Below are 20,227 nucleotides of genomic sequence, written 5' to 3'. Positions count from 1 at the left end.
TTAAGACAGACAAAAAGTGTAACAACTTTTGAAAAGGGAAGTTATATCTTGCAAATCATCGAATTTTACTGAATGAATCAAAGGTTGACTCAGTTACCTGGAATTTCCAAAAGATCCTTGATAACTTTCCTCATGCCTTAAATAAATTAAGATGCTTTGGGACAAGCAAGACAGATAACACAAGGCTAGATAATTAAATAAAGAAATGTTTTTGGGGGAAAAAAAAGGTCAGTTCTTAAATTAATAGAGGTCATCAGTGGTGTTCCACAGAGACCTACTGTTGGGATTTGTTCAACATACTGAAAAAACTATCTGGCACAGGGATGAATGGAAAAATGACACTGTTTTTTGACAACACCGTGCTACTCAAAATAGCTGAGATAACGGTCAAAAGCAAAGAATTGTAGAAGATTCTCATAGTACTGAATGTGCAATACAAGGATGAATAAAAGGGTAAATAACTGTTCCATACGTAATCATGAAGTGATACATACACATAAAAATCAATTTTAGGTCTGTACATACAGTGGTGGGTTTTGAATTGACTAGAATGAGATCTTGAGGTTATAACTGATAGTTCTGTGAAAATACCAGGTCAAAGCCAACAGCAGATTTTCAAAAAGCCAAAATGCCATTAGGAATTAGTAGGAAAAAATTAGACTGTTAATTCTATGACATCGATCTCTGAGGCACCAATACCCTAAAGACTGTGGTTCCCCCTGTCTCAGAAGGGCCATAACAGAACTAGAAGAAGTAGAGGCAATGGCACAATGTTATCAAAGATATGAAATAGCTTCCTTCTAGAGAATTATTAAAAATGCAAGGAATGTTCAGCATGAAAAAGAAAAGATAGAAAGAGGATTTGACGGACTTAAAGAAAATCATCAGTGGTACAGAGAAAATAAATGGAAAAGAAGAAGTAGGAATCATCAAAATTAAACCAACTAGTACCAGTTTCCCAATAGCTATATTTCTTAAAAAAATACACTTTAATTCTCTAGGCACAGGATGGTATCAATGTTAACATAAACATATGGTCAAAAAATTTGGAAAAAATAAAAAACATGGATTCATAATCTTTCCACAAAAACACTATTCTGTATTAGGAAATCTCAGCTGCAGACTAGGACAGTATTCTGAGGAAGTTTCTGTATGTTCTTGTCATTTTTTGTTATATTCTTCCCTAAGCATTCACTGTTACCGTTATTCAAGACACGTTACCAGGCTAGACGAACACTCTGGTCTGACTTGATACAATCTCTTTTGTTCTTCACCACTGGAGAAGTCTTGTGCAAACAACTGAAAACTTGTGATACAAATTTCATATTTCTTTGTCACGGGTAACAAGTTTGCCAGTGTCTGTACAAGGCTAAATTATGCACTGCAGTCACTTTTGGTCCTTTATATTTTGGAGACGAGGCTTACACTAGCCCAAAAGTAACAAAAGTCTGCTTTTTTATGAAGATTATTTCTTTTTTTTTCTTTCTTTTGTGTGTGTGTGTGAAATAAGCTTTTGAAAGTGCTTTCAATAAAGCAGCATGCAGACTATGTGATACCAGTAGAAGCAAAACTGCCAGTAGTTCATATTTACTTGAACTTACAGTAAACCTACAGATATTATAGAAAAATAGTTTTTATTTTAATACTACTCTGGTTCCATAGTAAGTAATAACACATAAATAAAAATTTATTTCTTACTGTCATAAACTTTAGGGCATTAACAGTCCTTAATAACCCTGACTAGCCTGTGCCAGAGCTCAGGCATGGACCCTTTAGTTCCCGACTGCCTGTGATCTGCCTCCTGGATGGACCTGGACCTGTGCCGTAGGTACCTTGTCTTCTGGATGGACCCTTCAGGCATACATTGTAGCCTTCTCTCCAGCCCTGTCTCTGGCCCTGTTTTCTTGTGCTCCGAATTAGATTCCCTGAACAGTCCCTGGACCTGGGTCATCACTTTGCATGCCTGGGGCTGTCAAAAGACCCTGCTACCCAGCACCTGTGGTCCTGTGGATGGTGCCTGGTCAGCGAGGGCACTGCCCAAGCTGAAGTCACCCTTGGCTCCCAGCTCCCCTGCCCTCAGCACAATTCCAATTATATTAGCCCCCTTTTATTGGTGGGGTTTGCTCTGAGGGTTTCTGGTCAGCTAGTAAGTGACTCCTGCACAATCTTTTTTCCAAAAATTGTGCAATACATCTAAGTACTGAAGACAATACTAATACAAAATGTTTAGGAACTAGAAATTAAATTCTCTTCAAAAACTATGTTCATGATGAATCATTTTAGGATCACTAACAGCACGCACAAATAAATTAATTAAATAGGATGCTTAAGAGTCCAAACCTGATATAAAGCGAGAGTGTGTCCGTATCTCTGGAGTGGCCCTTTGGATACAGGTACTACATTCCATATACTGCTTTCCAAATTGTAGCTAGAAGAGAAATAGAAAAGTAAACATTTCTTACCTGCAGCGAAATAGAGGGTTTTGTATGTTCAAACTAACTACGGTGGCAGACTCTTATCAGTCACTGTTTATCTGATGTGGTAATTTGTTAGCAGCAGTAACAAGATCACTTTTAACTGCTACGGCAGTGTACTAACTTGTGAAAGTGTGCTGAATGTTCATCAAGCAAACCAGGAACAGCTCTTCCACGGACGGATCAACAATCTCAGAAAACGGGACTGTAGTAAACATCAGCAGACTTTTAAATTATGAAACTAGGTTTCTAAGCTCACTATTATTAGACACATTAAAAACCCCACTCCACTAAACTGCTCACTTCACAATCTTTTGCACTACTCTGAAGACATTGTTGAGCACCCTGCTCAGACATATGGTTGATTTCCATCAAATTTTCATTAACAATAAGTCCATTAATGCATTAACACACAACAAGATGGAAGAGAGGTAAAAAAATAAACAACAAATCCCCCAAAGATGACAGGATTTCTTTTGCATGTGGAAGAAAACAAGTAGACCAAAATAGGAGAAATAAACATACTAACAAACATAACCTAACACCTTCATTTGCCACATTTAGGGCCTCTATGAATATACAAGTGACCATCCAAATCAGCTAGGTAATATTTTCAGCTGCTTCCTTTTTATTTTCAATAGGTGGTCAAATACATACATGTACACACTGTCATAAATACAAAGAAGTGAAATACGGATGACCTGCCTAACCCTACTGGCATGGCACCAACAGGCTAACTGCGTGCATTAATAGAAGTCTCCTATAACTATAAATTAACCTAATCACGCAGATAGCATTCTAGATGCACTGTCTGAAAATACGAGCACGTGGATTTCTTCCACTTTTTGTTTTATCACCACAATCATTTTTATGTTTTGCAGCAAAGTATAGCAAGAAAACTCGCTATATGAAGAAATTACATATTAGTTGCACACAGTTTGACGTTACCCATATTTTCACTTTTTTTTAATCGTGAGAAAATTACAAGCAGAAAATAAGACCACTAATAAAGAATCTAAAAACATATAAACCTTTCCCTTAAATTGCAAGGTAGAGGCTACCTCCCTGGTAAGATCCGTTTCCCTAAGCCACATCAGAAAGGATATGAAAAAGGAGAAAATCACTTACTTCAACACCATTTGGAACGAACTGTAGTTAAAAGTGTATCCGCCGATCACCCACATAAATTTCCCATGGAGGACTGCCTTGTGGGAAGCCCGGCCCACAGAAGGGCTAAAGGGCTTTACGTTTGGTAGAATCCAGTAAGACTCGGTAGAAGGGACGTTCAGAGAACAATCTGGACCTGTTTTGTAAACAAATGTGCAATTGTTAAAGCCAATAAAGAAGAAAGAGGGGAGGCTTAATTACAGATGTCAGGATTGCTCATTCTGATAAAATACAGTATAGTACTTTTATGTTTAACAGATGCCCAGTGAAAAAAAATTGACAACAAAGGATGTCATTCAAATTGCGGAGTTAGATGAGCTCAAATAATAATGATCCATTTCAGCATTCTTCTCAGAAAACATACTATATGAGTCATAAATTGAAAGAAAGGTGTAATGCATCATATTTGTAGACGCTGTATAGGTCTAAAATGTGTAGCACAATATACACTTCATGTTACCTCTGGAGAAAAACTATACCGTATTTGACCTAACCAGAGTAAGCTTATATCAAAGTAAAGAACATTACAGTAAATTAAGTTACAATGAAGATTATATTATAGTCAATCTCGGGAATAAAAATTTACCCTTTGCCAATGCCATTCTACATCATCTTTTAAAAGTAAAATACACTGTAGAGTGCTTTACAAAAAGAATGAAGTACTACTTAAATTTTATAAAATTTTATAGATCATTCTACAAAGCTACCAAAACCCACAACTACATATTGGTTTTGAAGGTATTTTAGCAAACAATCTTTGCTAAATAAGGAAAAGTGAGCAAAATGCACCATCTTTAAGTTATAGGACTATTAAAATCATGACCAGCAAAATTATTTACGTTTCATTTGTTCTGTAATAACCAAAATGTTACTACATTTTTATGATATGTAATATTTATTACATATTACAAAAACGAAAAGATGCACTATTTGCCTCTTGTCAGTGACTGCACATCATTACTGACTGGCTTTATTTCCAGATGTAGAACACTGAATTTTAGGACACCACTGCGTTCCAGTTTAAGTATTATCAATCATGGGACTGAACTTTATACCATCAGTGATGGCATACAGATGTTGTATAACAACTAAATTATTTCTGTAATTTGATGCTAATACTATAAGCAACGTTATGTCCCTCTCAGCCTGCCAAACTGTGATAAATCCTTCCCTCAAGCTACTGGACATTACTAAAAACCAGAGCTGTTGAAGTCAGATGGGGCATAACCTTCTTTGGAAGCTCAGTGATAACATGCTAAAAAAAAAAAAAAAAAAAAACACAAAAAAAAAAACAAACCACAACCAACCAAAGAAAACCAAACCCACACACACTACCAAAAAGCACACACACACACCAAACATTTAAAAAATAAATAAAAATTTTAAAAAAAAAAAAAACACACCAAGAAAATTAGTCTGCATCCCAAATGTCACACATGACATCAACTTTTTAAAAAGGTTCCATGAGAGTTCTGAAAACTACTGGCCTGCTATACTTCTGTTTCCACCAGACAAAGCAGCAGAAACTATAAGAATGGACAGAATTAGTCAACAGACAGATAATTGCCATCTACTCTTAAAAATCACTACAGCTTTCATAAAGAGAAGACCTGTCTTTCAAACCTATTAAACTGCTTTGAGGAAATCAAGATGGGGTGATCCAATTGAAACACTGACACGGATTTTCACAAGGCTTTTAACAAAATTCCTCATCAAAGACTTTTTAAGGAAACAACTTTTGTAGCAAGAGAATGAAGCCTTTGCACGGCTAAATGATTGACTGTAAGATATGGTAAAGAAAGAGTAGACAGGAGCAAATGGCCACTTCTTAAAGGGAGGGAGGTCACCTGTGGAGTCCCATAAGGATTTCTGCTGGTACCCAAGGTATTCAACATACACACTAATGATCCTGAATGAGGATGAGTAGCGAAGCAAGTTTGCTGATAAAGGCAGCTACTGGAGGGCAGAAAGAAGATGATAAGCCTTTGCAGAACCACTGAACATGTTCTTGTCTGACCATATGACTGAGCAATTAAATTACACATTAATTTCAACATAGATAAATTAAAAACCTAAGCAAGCATCATGGTTTAACCCTCGATGGTAAGTAAGTACCACACAGCCACTCACTCACTCCCCTGGCACCCAGAGGGATCGGAAGGAGAATCAGGAATGTAAAACTCCAGGGTTGAGATAAGAACAATTTAGTAATTGAAATAAAATAAAAAGAATAACAACAATAACAGTTATAATGAAAAGGAGGGAGAGGGGGAGAGTAAATAAATCCAAAGGAAGGAAGGAAAGAAAACAAGCGATGCACAACACAGTTGCTCACACCCACTGACCAATGCCCAGCCAGTGCCTGAACAGTGATCAGCTGGCCCCGGCCAACACCCCGCCCCCCCCCCCCCCCCCCCCCAGTTTATATACTGAGCACAAGGTCCCATGGTACGGAATACCTCTTTGGCTAGTTGGGGTCAGCTGTCCTCGCTGTGTCCCCTCCCAGTTTCTTGTGCCCCTCCAGCCTCCCACTGGCAGGGCCTGAGAAACTGAAAAGTCCTTGACTTAGTATAAATATTACCTACCAAAAACTAAAAAAAAAAAAAAAAAAAAAAAAAATATCTGTGTGTTATCAACATTGTTCTCAGACCAAATCCAAAACATAACGCCACACTAGCTACCAAGAAGAAAATTAACTCTATCCCAGCTGAAACCAGGACAGTTAGCTGTTTTAGATAGACTACAAAGCAGGTGGTCTCTTAACTAACCAACACCAGTCAGTAGCAAAGTCTCATCTTGGATAACTCATTAAAATATCACATCAACACCCAAAAATGGTCAAAAACCAAATCATATTAGGAACAGAGAATATTTACTCCACTGTATAAATCAGTCATTTACCTACACTCAGAAAATTGTGAGCCCTACCCAAAGAGGCAATAGATTAGGGCTGGAAACTGTTTATAAGAGAGTAACAAAGATGTTCAAAGGAATTCAGTGGCTTCTGTAACTGGAACAACTGAGATGGCTAAGAATGTTTTCCTTGGAAATAAAGAAAATTTGGAAGTGAGTGATAAATGACTATAAAGTGAGTGACATAGGATGGGTATGAAGAATCTAGCAGGCTTTCTGAATATAAAACCAAGATTTATCAAATGTAGCTTGAAGAAGCCACGTTCAAAAGAAACAAGAGGAGGTAGCTCCTCACGTAAAAACTATCAGGTCTCTCTGCTAAGGATGCTCTCCTGACAAAGGATGCTCTGGATGCAAAGTTTTACACTGAGTCAAGGAGACACTAGATAAGCATTTAGAAGAGAGAGCTGCTGAAATTTACTAAATGAACTAAATAAGTAATTTACATCAGTTTCATAATTGTAAAGCGCATTATCTTTTGGGGGTGGGGACAAGATTACATTTTTCCAATGTGTATTATCATTTTGGGGATAACATGTTACAATTAAACAGCCAGGCATCTAATCTGTACCTAACTAGGTGTCAACTTTTCCTAGTACTTTATAGAAGAACGATATCCACTTGTATCCGAATTACCTTCCATTCATTAAATGATGGAGGCACTCAGTTCCCATTGTTCATTATACCTTCTACCCAGAAAAGATTAACGGTATTTGAATGAGGTCTAATGAGAGTATGAACAATTGAGTGTATTATTTCTTGAGCATTAATAACAGATACAGTAGTAGAATTGTAACCTCAGCAAGATTCTGATTTGGTAAATCACTGGAGGAAACAATTTGAATCTAAGATTGCTTAAAAAGAAACAATTGATTCAGCATTCTTTGATCAGAGAAGAGCTTAGAATTATGAAAGCTGTGCCTCCAGTGATAAAATGAGAACATATTTATGTCTGTTATTACAGCTACCGTTCCTGCACAGACATGTCGTGGTCAACAGTGCCGCCTAGTGGCAAATAACAAAACACACAAACTATTCACATGCCAATTGACTTCAGGTTCTCATTGCCGGAGACAGGGAACCACAAGAATTCATATAGCAAATCCAAAATATATTTAGATTACATTGACTGTATTAAAATGAGGATAAGCAAATTTTTTTTTCTATAAGTTAACAATGCAAAAATCTTAACGATATTGTTAATCGGATCAGTGATTGAAAGAATGTCAGACAAGTTTCTTACAGCTTCAGTGCTTCATTTCTGGTCTGCACTGAGTGACAGGAAAGGTGAGACAGAAAGGAGAAACACCCTGTACTCAGGTCTTGTTCTGGCATAGAGGAAGGACACATTCTGAGAAGACACACCTGAACTCAGGAGCTTGAAAGCAGCAGGTTCTCTTAAAGAATACATCAATACCCTGTGCATGATGCACAAACACACTGAAGCAACATCAGTTGACACTGTGACCAGAAGAGGCACAGCTGTCCTCCCCTCACTGCTTACTCTTCAGCTATCATTGCTACTGGCACCGGTTTTCACATGGCTACTCCATGAACCAGACAAGGGAATGCATACAAATTAAAAATTGCTTTTATTTTTAGCCAGGCTAACTTTTAATCTGGATGCTTTCCCTTACATGTTTCACCTTGCCCAAGTACACATGGTTGTACCAACACAAGTAAGACTGCATCACCAGGACAGCCTCTGCAATTAAAGTGTAAAACATTCATAGATTTATCTCAATATGTATCAATCAATACAAAAATGGAGCATATAGTTGAAAAAAACCAAAGCAACAGAATACTGACTCCTACTGAAACATCATTTAAAGAGCAAGTGGTTTGTTATTGCCTTACAAAGGCAATGGTAAATGTAGGACATACAAATCCAATTTACTGATTTCCTACTGAAATACATATAGCATGAAATATCACCTTTATATCAGCATAAATACATTTTCTCTTGAGAAAAATCACTATTACTAAATACACACCTTTCATGCAATGGAGAGCTGCAGAACAAAGATAATGAAAAATGTGTTTTATTATTTCTATGCAAAAATTATTTTTCTTCATTTATTTAAAATTGAATTTGTTTCTTATCTTCCTAATGTGTCACTCAATCCACTGATGGGGGGCAGGGGGCTGAAGCTTTAAAAACAGCAAACAACTTCATAAACCTGAGCTGGAAGTCAATAACATTATCCTCAAAGGTGGGAAAAAATTCTATAGGTTTAAAAAAAGCGATTTACACAGACAACACAAGAGAGAGGATCTAATTTCTATTTATTGAAGAGTGTAATGAACTGCCAAAGCAAAAATCTGTTCCAGTAGTTCAAGTCATAAGATCAATTCCCACCTAATGAGAAAACATCATCTACTGTCTTCAACCTTAATCCCTTCTCCTTCGGGATCACAGGAAAAAAAACAAAAGTATTCATGTGTTGAATATGAGTGTCACAGTCCTGTTTTTCATACAACCTAATCAAAGCATTTAAATAATTTGTTATTTACTCTGTATCTAATACCTGATCGTTTGAGTTGAGAATTATTGCTTTAACACAATTTTTCAGCCACCACAAATACAAACCAAATCTTATTATTCTCAAGTACCCAACAAAATCTTCATATGATAATGAATTTGATATTATGAGAAATATTTTGAGAAAAGATAATATATCTGAATATACTTTCAATAAAAATTCCATTGGAAGTTTTACTAAGCAGTAAATCGCCTTTTTTACAGGAAAGAGATGAGATAGTAACTACATAATATAAAGTTGCTCTGTAAATGAAAAGATAGATGTTGTTCAAGAATGGCTCACCAGCATTCTAATAGTAGGTGTGCTGTTACACTCTCACTGCACAGCTCCGCAACCTCCGTACAGGATGTAATTATTTGCTCCCTCCTGCAAATAATCTTGCTCCAAATGAGACTTAAGGATAGACAGAGAGGTCCTGGACAGGTCTCCATCTAAAGCAGCACAGTAGCAAGCTGTGCCAGGACTCAGCCTCCTCCATGAATGAAGCAGTGAGAAATCCTAACGCACACAGGCTGATGCAGTTCTTGAATGCCATCTGGTTGCTATTATTCAGTGCCATTTCTTTCCTCAGCCAGGAAGAGTGGATCATCCAAGGACAATCCGGCCTTGGGGAATCTGCAGGGTCAGTCTGAGCAGGCAAGCCCGAAGGGCTGCACTGCCTGTCATCTGCAGCCTGTCAACAGTGCACAGGACTCAACAGCACCCTTTAACTGTTTGATTTCAGGTCTCAAACCTCAGACCAGCTAGGCTGGTACAGAAGAATAAGGGCTGATGCCACAGCAGCCTTTACTGGAAGCACGTTGCATGCAAAGCTTTCCTAGTCTTTCATGACTGAGCACAAGTACACTGTTTGGTAGGTGCTGCGTGAAATTTATTATAGTATTGAACAAAAACATGTTTTGCTTCATACTTAGTAAAAGAAACAGGGACCTTTCAGATTAGCAGTAGCTGACAGTACCCACTGGATTACAGATTTTGAGACTCCTTGTTAATGGATATCAAGCTCTAATATTTCTGCTAACAAGTTTCAGAGAACTTCATTGCTCTGTCAAAAGTCCACTTCCAACCTTCAAGCCAGATGTACTGATAACCAGTTTAGCCCAATTATCACCAGACCTCAAGAGCTGGTCTGTCTATACACCCCACAAATGTTTACAAACAGCAATGCTATGGCCTCCCAGCCTTCATTTCATTAGTTTTAACAAACCACGCTCTGTTAGTATCTTCCATAGCCCTCAGCATCTTAATGGCTCGCCCTCTGAGCCTGTTTCAATTTGCATTCATAGAAGTGTAGTAACAAAAATGAAGTATAGTACTAATGTTTTCATGTAGATTCTGTGACTGATCATCCTACTAGCGCACTTGACAGTTTACAGTCTATAGTTTGTACAGCATACAAAAATCAGAATATGAATTAGTTCATATTTTAATTAAGATAGGCAAGGAAGTGTTATCCCATGTCACCTTCCATACTTCAATCCAAGATTAAAAAACAAATTCTTAATACTCAGTCCCTAAATGTATGAATTTACAATTTATACTGGAGTAATTGCAACCTACACATTACTCAAACCCTTTTTCGCAGGATGTTCTGATCCTCCTTCATATTTAATGAAACTCCCATCATTATATTATCAGATTTCATTAACAGTCTTATGAGTAGATTATAAAAATTATGTAACAAGATCAGTCCCAAGATCAGTCTTTAAGTAGTACTGGTATCTTTCCATCCTGTTACTTGTTCAGCACACCCACTCATATTTCACAATTAAGAAGCTGCATTCCCCTTACTGTTCCCTTATGTATTCCCTGACTTTTAATGATTTCCTACCATCAAATGCTGAGTTTCAGAGAAAATATTTCACATTTTCTTGTCATTTTCCTTACAAATTATTTTAGTATTAACTACACATGAAAATCCACATTTCAGCTGTTTCACTATTCAATCACACCATATGTTTTTTTCTTTCTTCAAGTTACGGTCTAGAACCGTATGCACTGCTGAAATCAGGCTAACGAGATCTGAGCAGCCTGAGTCACTTACTATTCTTAAATAAAGGTGCTATAGCTAATGAACTAAATTTAATATCTTCCCTTATCAGGGAGATCAGCACTATCTAGCTCCTTCTTGTGTTCAGGACCTAGTCCTGCTTTTGTTCATTAGTTTATTCAGGTGTTCGCATGTTCTACTTTGCTACATTTACAAGCATGCATTCTAAATAAATATTTAGAAGGTCATAAATACATTTTTCATTAAAACTCACAAACAGTAAGGGATTCCCTTTCTAGATCTCAGCCTAATTGCATGTACAAAGTATTTTCAAACACTTTTAATGCAGCAAATCATTTATTGAAATTAATTGAATAAATTTTACTAAATCTGCTTTCACTAAACACCAGATGACACTACAAAGGTATTTAAAAACTGAAGTTGGCTTCTCATCTAACTGTGATGTTCTTTCTTTTGCAGTAAGGCTACTTACATTTTCCCACACAATTTTCAGACACTAAATTTCCAATTATGATAGCTATATTTTGCTAACAAATTGCACAAAGTCCTCCAAGGATGCTTGAAAAATTATTAAATTCAATCTGAGCATAAAACTGAAGAACATGTTTCCAGTATATATGAAATAACAATTCACGTTAAGCTAATTCCTTCCTATGAATTCGGTATATGCAAAATTTCCTTAGACAACTCTCATTTCTGTGATACGCATAATGAAATTCTCAAATATGGAGTGGAGAAATTGGATTTTAACTTAAAATTGGGGGAGGAAAGGACTCCTTGGGCTTCTGTTTTTATGTGCATATATAATATTGATATACATATTTTTAACAAGACACCTCCCAGTCTGTAAATCTGCAGTTTCTTCTGACTGAATTCATGCTTGGTCAGGAGAAGATGTGAAAAGTAAAATCTAGACCAAGAGGGCATTATCACAGGGCAGAACAGTTATAAGACACCTGTGTTGAAATTTTTTTTTCTTTCCAAAAACAGGCTTGTCCAAATTGAATGTTACATCATAGGTCCTCTTCTCTGAATGCACATACTTGTATGCTTTCTGTTCAATTACATCCAGGCACAACGGGCCAAAACCTTAAATTTCGGACTTCTCAGCATTTGGCACAAGCTCTTTCCAGTGCTGCATTTCACCTGTCACTGCCTCAGCTCACATCTCAAACCTCTGCCATTGGTTTCAATAAACCACCACGACACAAGCACAGCTTTGCCAGATCTCAGCATCGAGGAATAAGGTGAGCCAAACAAGAAAGTATGACTTCAAAGCCTTCCACTGAAGCAGTGGGAACGAACTCAACTCTAGCTAGTCCTTTAAGGACAATCTAAGTCAAGTATAGACACACATTGACATCGTAGCTCTGGCCACACTCAAGACTGTGTTTATTCTAACACCATAATAATGAGCAAGACAAAATACTGAATTTTATACTGCAGCAGTCATAGCACTCCTTTTATACTTTCATCATTTACTTTTCTCCTTACATAAAGGCTCATTTTTCCCTAGAGAGCTATTATAAAATTGAAGCTGCCTTAATTGCCAACAGACATATTTCAAAGTTAATTAGTTTGATTTCAGAATCTGGTCTTCCACTACATCTCTATTTGCTAGAAGTAGATTTGTGGGGAGAAACAACTAACTATACACTTTTCAGAATTTTTACTGGTGTTTTATCTTTGGACTAGATCTGATCCCTAGGACTGAACACCTGTTTGTGGCTGCCGTGCATTACGTGCAGCTCTGGAGCTCATCTTCTGATGTAGTTCCATTTACAAGGAATGCAGTTCCTGTGTTTTCAAACCACCTCACAACATAATCCAAAACAAAGTACATGTGGAGAACCAGATTTGCTTTGAAGGAACCCTACTGATCCTCTTAAAGATTAAAGTAAATGCACCTTGTAATTCCTCCCTAGCAGATCCCCGTCTTGCTTGCAGTACTGATATTCAGTGACCAAAGTACCGATAAAGTTTCTCTTAAATTCAATAGTCTTCAACTCTTCTTTTTCATGCCTGCACCCCGTACGAAAGGTACCAGCACCAAGAGCATCCCCACATCCCACTGGACAAGGGAGAGGAAGTAGATGGTACCTGTGCAGGAGCTCTCGGTGAGGACTCCCACCAAGCATTACTCACCACTAACTCCTTAATCTCCCCATCACAAGATCGCTTCCTAGTGAGCACGTCAATTTAGTGGCATGGCTTGAGTCATACTCCCTCCCTAACAGGCTCACCCCCAACGTGGGCGCTATAATCCAATGTTGTCTCTCAGACGCCTATCATACAGAAAGGGTCACTTCCTCTCTACTCCAAATTCCTCATGAAAATTCTCACCTACAGTGATTTGCAAGTCTTCTAACAATTGCTGCTTCCTAAGACAGCCTTTCTTTCGCTGACACAGCATGCAGTCTTTACTACCAGATCACTTTACATTAAGTCGTATTAAAAAAAGATTTTCTAAATTACTACTTCGAACTGGATGATTTATAGCTCATTAAAATGAGACTATCTTCCTTTATTTACCACACAGTGAATCATATTAACCTAACAGAAAACTTCACCAGAAAAAGTTGTATGTAGTAATCAAGATCTGTTATTAAGGAAAAAATGTTGTTTAACATCAGACAAAAATTGGTCACTGGAATAATCTCCAATTAAGCACTTGGCTACTGCATATTTTACAGGTAGCTATATTTTGAATTGCTTCTGTAAAACAGTTTCTAACCTATTTGATATGTTGCAGGCTAGTTATATCCTTTACATAGTATTATGTCAAGCTTCCTGAAGAAATTTGAGAACACCTCTATCAACAAGACCTATAACATTACTTTTTAAAAGCATTCCACACATTCATAGTAGTTAGCAACATTTTCAGTATGCCCAAAGATAGTCCACTTTTTAAAAAACGTGGAACTTTTTACAATCTTTCCAGTTATCCTGAATTGTCAAGCCCATGACAAAAGTTGACTGTTCGGAAATCTCCGGTTCTTATTTACAGCCCAACAATCCCAGACAGCGTCCCTGGCATCACTTGCTGGCTGTAAAACACCTGTTCCCCAGCAGGCCGGGCCGATGTGCCGGGGCCACCTGCATGAGGTTCAACCAGGCTCAGTGCCGGGCCCTGCCCGTGGGTCACACCAGCCCCAGGCAGCGCTGCGGGCTGGGGCAGGGGGCTGGGAGCTGCCTGGGGGGAAAGGGCCTGGGGGGGCTGGCTGACGGCCGGCTGGGCAGGAGCCGGCAGGGTGCCCAGGGGGGCAAGGGGGCCAACAGCACCCTGGCTTGTATCTGAAATAGTGTGGCCAGCAGGACCAGGACAGTGACCGTCCCCCTGTACTCGGCACTGGTGGGGCCGCCCCTCGAACCCTGGGCTCAGTTCTGGGCCCCGCACGACAAGAGGGACATGGAGGGGCTGCAGCGTGTCCAGAGCCGGGCAGCGGGGCTGGGGAAGGGGCTGGAGCACAAGGCTGGTGAGGAGCGGCTGAGGGAACTGGGGGCATTTAACCTGGAGAAAAGGAGGCTCAGGGGGACCTTATTGCTCTCTACAGCCACCTGAAAGGAGGTTGCAGGCAGGTGGGGGTCTGTCTCTTCTCCAAGATAACAAGTGATAGAGCAAGAGGAAATGGCCTCAGGGAGGTTTAGATTGGGTATGAGGAAAAATTTCTTCACTGAAAGGGTAGTCAAGCATTGGAACAGGCTGGCCAGGGAGGTGGTAGAATCACCATCCCTGGAAGTATGTAAGAAAATGTATAGGCGTAGTGCTTAGGGATATGGTTTAGCGATGGACTTGGGATTTCTGGATGAAGGATGGACTTGAGAATCTTTAAAGTCTTCTCCAACCTCAATGATTCTACAATTCAACAGTCAGCAAAAGGTAACATCTTTCAATAAAATGTCTTTTTCAACTTCTTAGTTCAAATAGCACAAAAGCCACCATGTTTCACAGCCATGTGCCCGTGATTTTTTCACCTGTGCCTAGCAAAGAAAAAGAGATCAAGTTGGTAGTGTTAAGGCATCTTTTTTTCCTCCCTGAGTTACATTCACTGCCTGCATCAGCAGGCATCAACGTATTCTGCTTTAGAAGATCAAGACAGATTAACCAGTAATGGGACAGCATAATATGATGTAGTACCCATAACAACAATCACTCTTCTGGAAAAACTTCAGCCACTTATGTTGCCTGAATATTTTTAGTTTACCAGATTTCAAGTAAACACTAGATTTTTTTTCCTGTATATACTTACAAGACCAACCATCTCAGAAACATTTAATATTATTAACATTATTGGCATTATTAAAAAATAACAAGAAGTACATTTAACAGGTATATTTTTGTTAAAATGTATGTTTTGATAAAAATAAAATGGTTATTATTTGCTTTCCAAGTCTAAAAGTTTTTATTCCATGACTTCATTTTATATTTGTACAGCTAGCGGCTAGCTGGAAATAAGTGCAATATCCTTCTTCCACAAAATTTATCTAATAACGAGAGGACCCTACTTTTCACTCAAAACCGTTATTCTCTCCCAAAGAGCACAGTGTTCTCTTTCCTCAGAATACCTCTTAAATCTTCTTCAGATTCTTAGATTTTCTTCAAAGATGCTCCTTTCGCAGCATCCACAAGATGGCAGCATTGTAAAAGAAAGAAACCCTATGCAGGGTAAAATGTGAAAGGCCTTTTTTTTTTTTTTTTTTTTAATGTCCTGAACCATGGATTTTATTTACTGTACATTCTCAATCAATGCAGTTCAATCAGGTTTTTTAATATATGGAATTAACATAATCAAAATCCCAAAATGTAAAAAAAAGTTAAAAAAAAACATAAAACTATCTTCAAAAAACCATAGAAACCAAGACCTTACTTTAGACACTTTATTTGAATTACCAAACAGAAGAAAAACTTGGTAGACAGCAAGAGTAGTAAGATAAGTAAAAACATTTTTGATTCCAGCATTGCAAATAACCCACATATGTCTGTTTTGAAAATATAGAGTATATGGATGCAAATAAATAAATAGAACAGAGAAGCAGGTAGTCACCCGGAAAACTCAAGGAAAGGTTTGGTATTGTTTTGTAATTAATAAAGAAAAACAATTATGTATCCAAGCCAGCTCATCTGTCACAGAATGAAAACATAACTGAATTGAATTCTATGTCGGATCAGTGAAAAACCAAGGAACAATGAAGCAAGTTATCTCTATAATCTTACTCACTGTAGGAAACAACAGGAAGCTAGCATGCATAGAAATGCTAGATGAAAAGAAGATACTAACAATCAAAGTTAGACTTCTAATTTTATTTCACGCTCAAAACCTCTGCTGAAGATTGTAGCATTGTAAATGAAGGTATAGCCTAAAAAGCTTTTCCAAAGATTTGTGACTTCCCCATTTCTTACACAGCTATCTGAAATGGCAAAGACGTAATGCACAAATGAAAGGGTGTAACTCTTGCTGCAAGTTCTATTCACAACTGCCTTACAAAGATTAAGCTTTCTGGATCTTTTTTTATACACCACAATCATGGAAGGCTGTAAAGGACTTAGTAGCAAGACTGCACCATTTCCATTCAACGACCATATTGCTAACCCGCTTCCTTTCTGTGGGTGCACTGACTGCCTTTTAATGAACAACTTCATTAATTATTAAGAAATGTATTAAATTTCATAGTGTCTTTGTTCTAATAGGTGTGACAGCTAATACCAGTAAAAGAAGTCATCTCCTTGGACATGCAAAAAGAAACAGCAATAAAACAAATGCAGACACAGGAAGTAATGGGAAGAGGGCATGTAACTAAATAATGTGGGGCTATTTTAGTATTGATTTTAAGAGAAGAATGGCAATTTCAACGCATAGCTAGCTAATCCAATTGAGACATTTAATAGCAGTGGTAAAGGATAAAAAGTAAACATTCACAAACATCTAGCATCGTTACAGTAAGTGAATTAAACATTTAGGATCTTAAATAATTGATCTTTAATAAGAAACAATTATTTACGATACTAGAAGAAAAACTACAGCACATGCTTACAGTACATCCATTACTCCAAAGTATGTGTCCACATAGACATTCTTGTACCATCATAACAAAACAGCTTACCTTCATTTTTCATTGAGAAGCTATACAACTAATACAGAACGGAAGACCAGACAGTGAACACCTACTTCAGGAAGCACTAAAAACATGATGGGATCATGTGACATTAAGAGAGGGGGGAGGAAAATCAAATCTGTCTAGACATTAAAGAAATGACTACACTGAGATACAGGTCATTTATGCGTGAATCCAAACTCAACCAAAAAGAGCAGCAGATATAGTGTTCAGTTTTACTGGGTAGTACCTTACTATATATTTGGTTCCACTGAAATAAATGGTATTTCTTGCATAACAGGATAAAGCACATGGAAGAGGAAGTTAGGCTATGGAGGAACTTAGTCTTCAGAAGTGCTCGGAACCCTTCATTTTTTTATTTTTTCAATTTTTTTTTTTTATTTTCTCCGATCATTAATTTCAAAAAAAAATTAATGTCCACCACAAGAAAGTTCAGGCCAAATATTTCTACAGCATCTTCAGACAGAAAATATCAGAGCTGTAAGCCTCTTCTGACATTATACATGTGTAGTACGTCCAGATGAAAATTTACTCCAGAAATTATTTTTTCATTTACATTTATTCTTTAAAGATCCTAATAGGTATACTAGATGGAATGCACTAAAAGCAGTTCTTTTTTAAAGATTAATTTGATTCCAAATAACAAAACCTTACCTTGCCAGCTATCATTGCAAACACACAGCTTCTCGCCTGTCAAATCACAGTACCCATGATCTGGACTGCCACAGTTGGCTTTACAATAGGGAATATCACAGGCTTCTCCTTTCCAATACTTGTCACACTCACAGTATACCCGGCTTGGTATGGACACACTGGTTGTACACTTTCCATGTTCTGAGCAGTTATTAGGACAAGAATTAATTCTGGAAAAAATATGTAAAATAAGGGAAATGACAAGCCAAGTGATGATGACAGTGGTTTTATCTGACTATTTTTCTCTGGGGAAAAAACCCTCTATATACTGAGAAAACACAAGTTTAATGATGAATTTACAGGCAAGTGAGCGAAAAGGTGTTCAACCACGCAGTCATGATCACAAACATCTTTTATTTTAACAGGAAGTATTGACATTAAGCAGGACAGACCCTGTCTAGACAGATCACTATCTTTTTTTTTCTCCTATGTTCTAGTATTAGCGCTCTAGTCAGTCCCTCCAAAAGCTCCATCTCTAGGAACATCCACACTGGAAGTGACCGTGAACAGTAACCCTTAAACTTTCTACCACAGACATACAGTTAAAGGGTTTTCCTGCATGGCTTTGGTCCATGCTACAAAAGAGTATGTCTAACATCCAAGGGCAATAAAATTGGAAAAACTGAGTAAGGAAAAATGAAAGTACCTGAAACTACTTACAAGTAACACTTCATGCTTTTAATCTTTAATAATAAAACCACCTTAACGCCACAGTCAGAGATGCAAGAAGAGGAAAGATTAGGCTGAAAGAAGTCTGTGACTGTTATGGGAGTTAGCATTTCTGTGATACACCCTACCAAACACTGAGATCACAGGCAAGCAGACTGCAAAATCATGCAAACGAGTTCCAGAAACGCAGGCAATTCCTTGGAGATGAGGAGGGATTGAGAACATTGAAGTATGTGGGTCCAAGAGTTTCCATGAACAGAATCTCAGGCAGTATGCACCTGATGAAGTCCTAAAAGGTTTTGAAAGCTTTTCTGATGACTTACAGGAAAGGGTTGGGTTGAAACTCAGCATAAACTGTTATTTCAAACCCCTGATCATAACACAGACTGCTCCCTGTAGATGTGAGAGCTGGATACCATTTCATAGCCTTCCTTGCTCTTTCTAAGCGAAGAAAGAACTGAAGAAGTTAGACAGGCATTGCTCATTCCTGGCCTTCGGCCAAACACAGTTGTGGTAGGACAGCCTAAAAACATTTTTTTCATTTTCTAAAGACTCACACCTCAGACGACTGATTCTGTTACACTACTGAAAAAGAAAATTCCATGTTTGAACTGCAAATGTCCCAGGTGTTTTGCCTAGTAACACACATCACATGAAAATCATTGATGACTGCATTAACTGCTGTATACCACAGCTGTGAGGAACCTCTCCCCCTGACATGACAGGAACAGTGTTCTGAAAGAACATGAACAGTAAGTCTTTACAGTCATAAACACACCAGTTTAAAAGTAGACATATTCCTACTCCAAAAGTTTCATTAAGGATTCAAACAGAATGAGAAAAACTGAATCGGCAGAGTTGGAAGCAGGTTGCCCGATTCCAAGGAACATAAAATATACTCAAGAGAGTTCTGCAGTAACTATTGTTTGCAACTGGCACGGCATCTCGGTCCCAGATGCTGTGCTTCTGTCTTCCCCAAAATAAAGGAATATGAGTGGTCCGTCAAGGTGAAGTCAAAGATCAAGTTAACCCCAGAGAAGTTTTTATCAAACCAAGGAAGAAAAAGGGTGACAGAAGCAGAGTGCAACATATCAGTGACAGACAGAACATTAATGCAGCCGCATAAAGCAATCATAGGTACTTCAGCATAAAACCAGTTACTGTTGACTCATTTTAAAAAAATTTAAAATTATTTGTTGCAATAGAAGAAACAGAAGAAAAGAGTACATAAAATTGTGTGAGTTACATGTAATGGAATTAAAAACTGGCAGGTTTTTCTTCATTTATTTTAAATCTTCCAGAAAAAAATAGGTAATGATATGTAGCATGCACATTACCAAGTCATAAAAGAATGCAGAACACATACATTCACTTCTTAAGAATGCCATGTTATGTTGCCATTTGCTCCCAAGACAAATAAAAAAAGTTCAATAAAAGCTTCAAGGATAACTGAAAAATGTATCTAATTATGGTAGAGAAGTCTGCCAAGCGACTGGATTTCACTGACGTCAACTGACAAAAATTAGAAATACTCAGCCTTCTAGGTTGCCATTTCCCAAACAACAAGTTAGTGAGGTTTCCCAAACTCTGAATAGTTATTTATTACCTGGTAAAAAGTAGGCAAAACCGCTGTGAATTACTGA

General features: G+C 37.8%; 1 protein-coding gene across 2 annotated transcripts in view; it reads right to left on the bottom strand.

Moving 5' to 3' along the window:
* Positions 1 to 20,227, bottom strand: part of ATRNL1 (attractin like 1) — a 525,096-nt gene that overhangs the window by 455,189 nt on the left and 49,680 nt on the right. For both annotated transcript variants that reach the window (XM_037400754.1, XM_037400753.1), the window contains exons 5-7: positions 17,877 to 18,085; positions 3,603 to 3,777; positions 2,341 to 2,428 (exon numbers count right to left, since the gene is read on the bottom strand). In XM_037400754.1, coding sequence (XP_037256651.1) covers positions 2,341 to 2,428; positions 3,603 to 3,777; positions 17,877 to 18,085 — 472 coding nt within the window. The remainder of the gene's footprint in view (positions 1 to 2,340; positions 2,429 to 3,602; positions 3,778 to 17,876; positions 18,086 to 20,227) is intronic.

Source organism: Falco rusticolus, chromosome 9 (genome assembly GCF_015220075.1).
Source record: "Falco rusticolus isolate bFalRus1 chromosome 9, bFalRus1.pri, whole genome shotgun sequence".
NCBI classification, from domain to species: Eukaryota; Metazoa; Chordata; class Aves; order Falconiformes; family Falconidae; genus Falco; species Falco rusticolus.
Note: the sequence above shows the minus strand (reverse complement) of the source record. Positions and strands in the feature narration are given on the sequence as shown.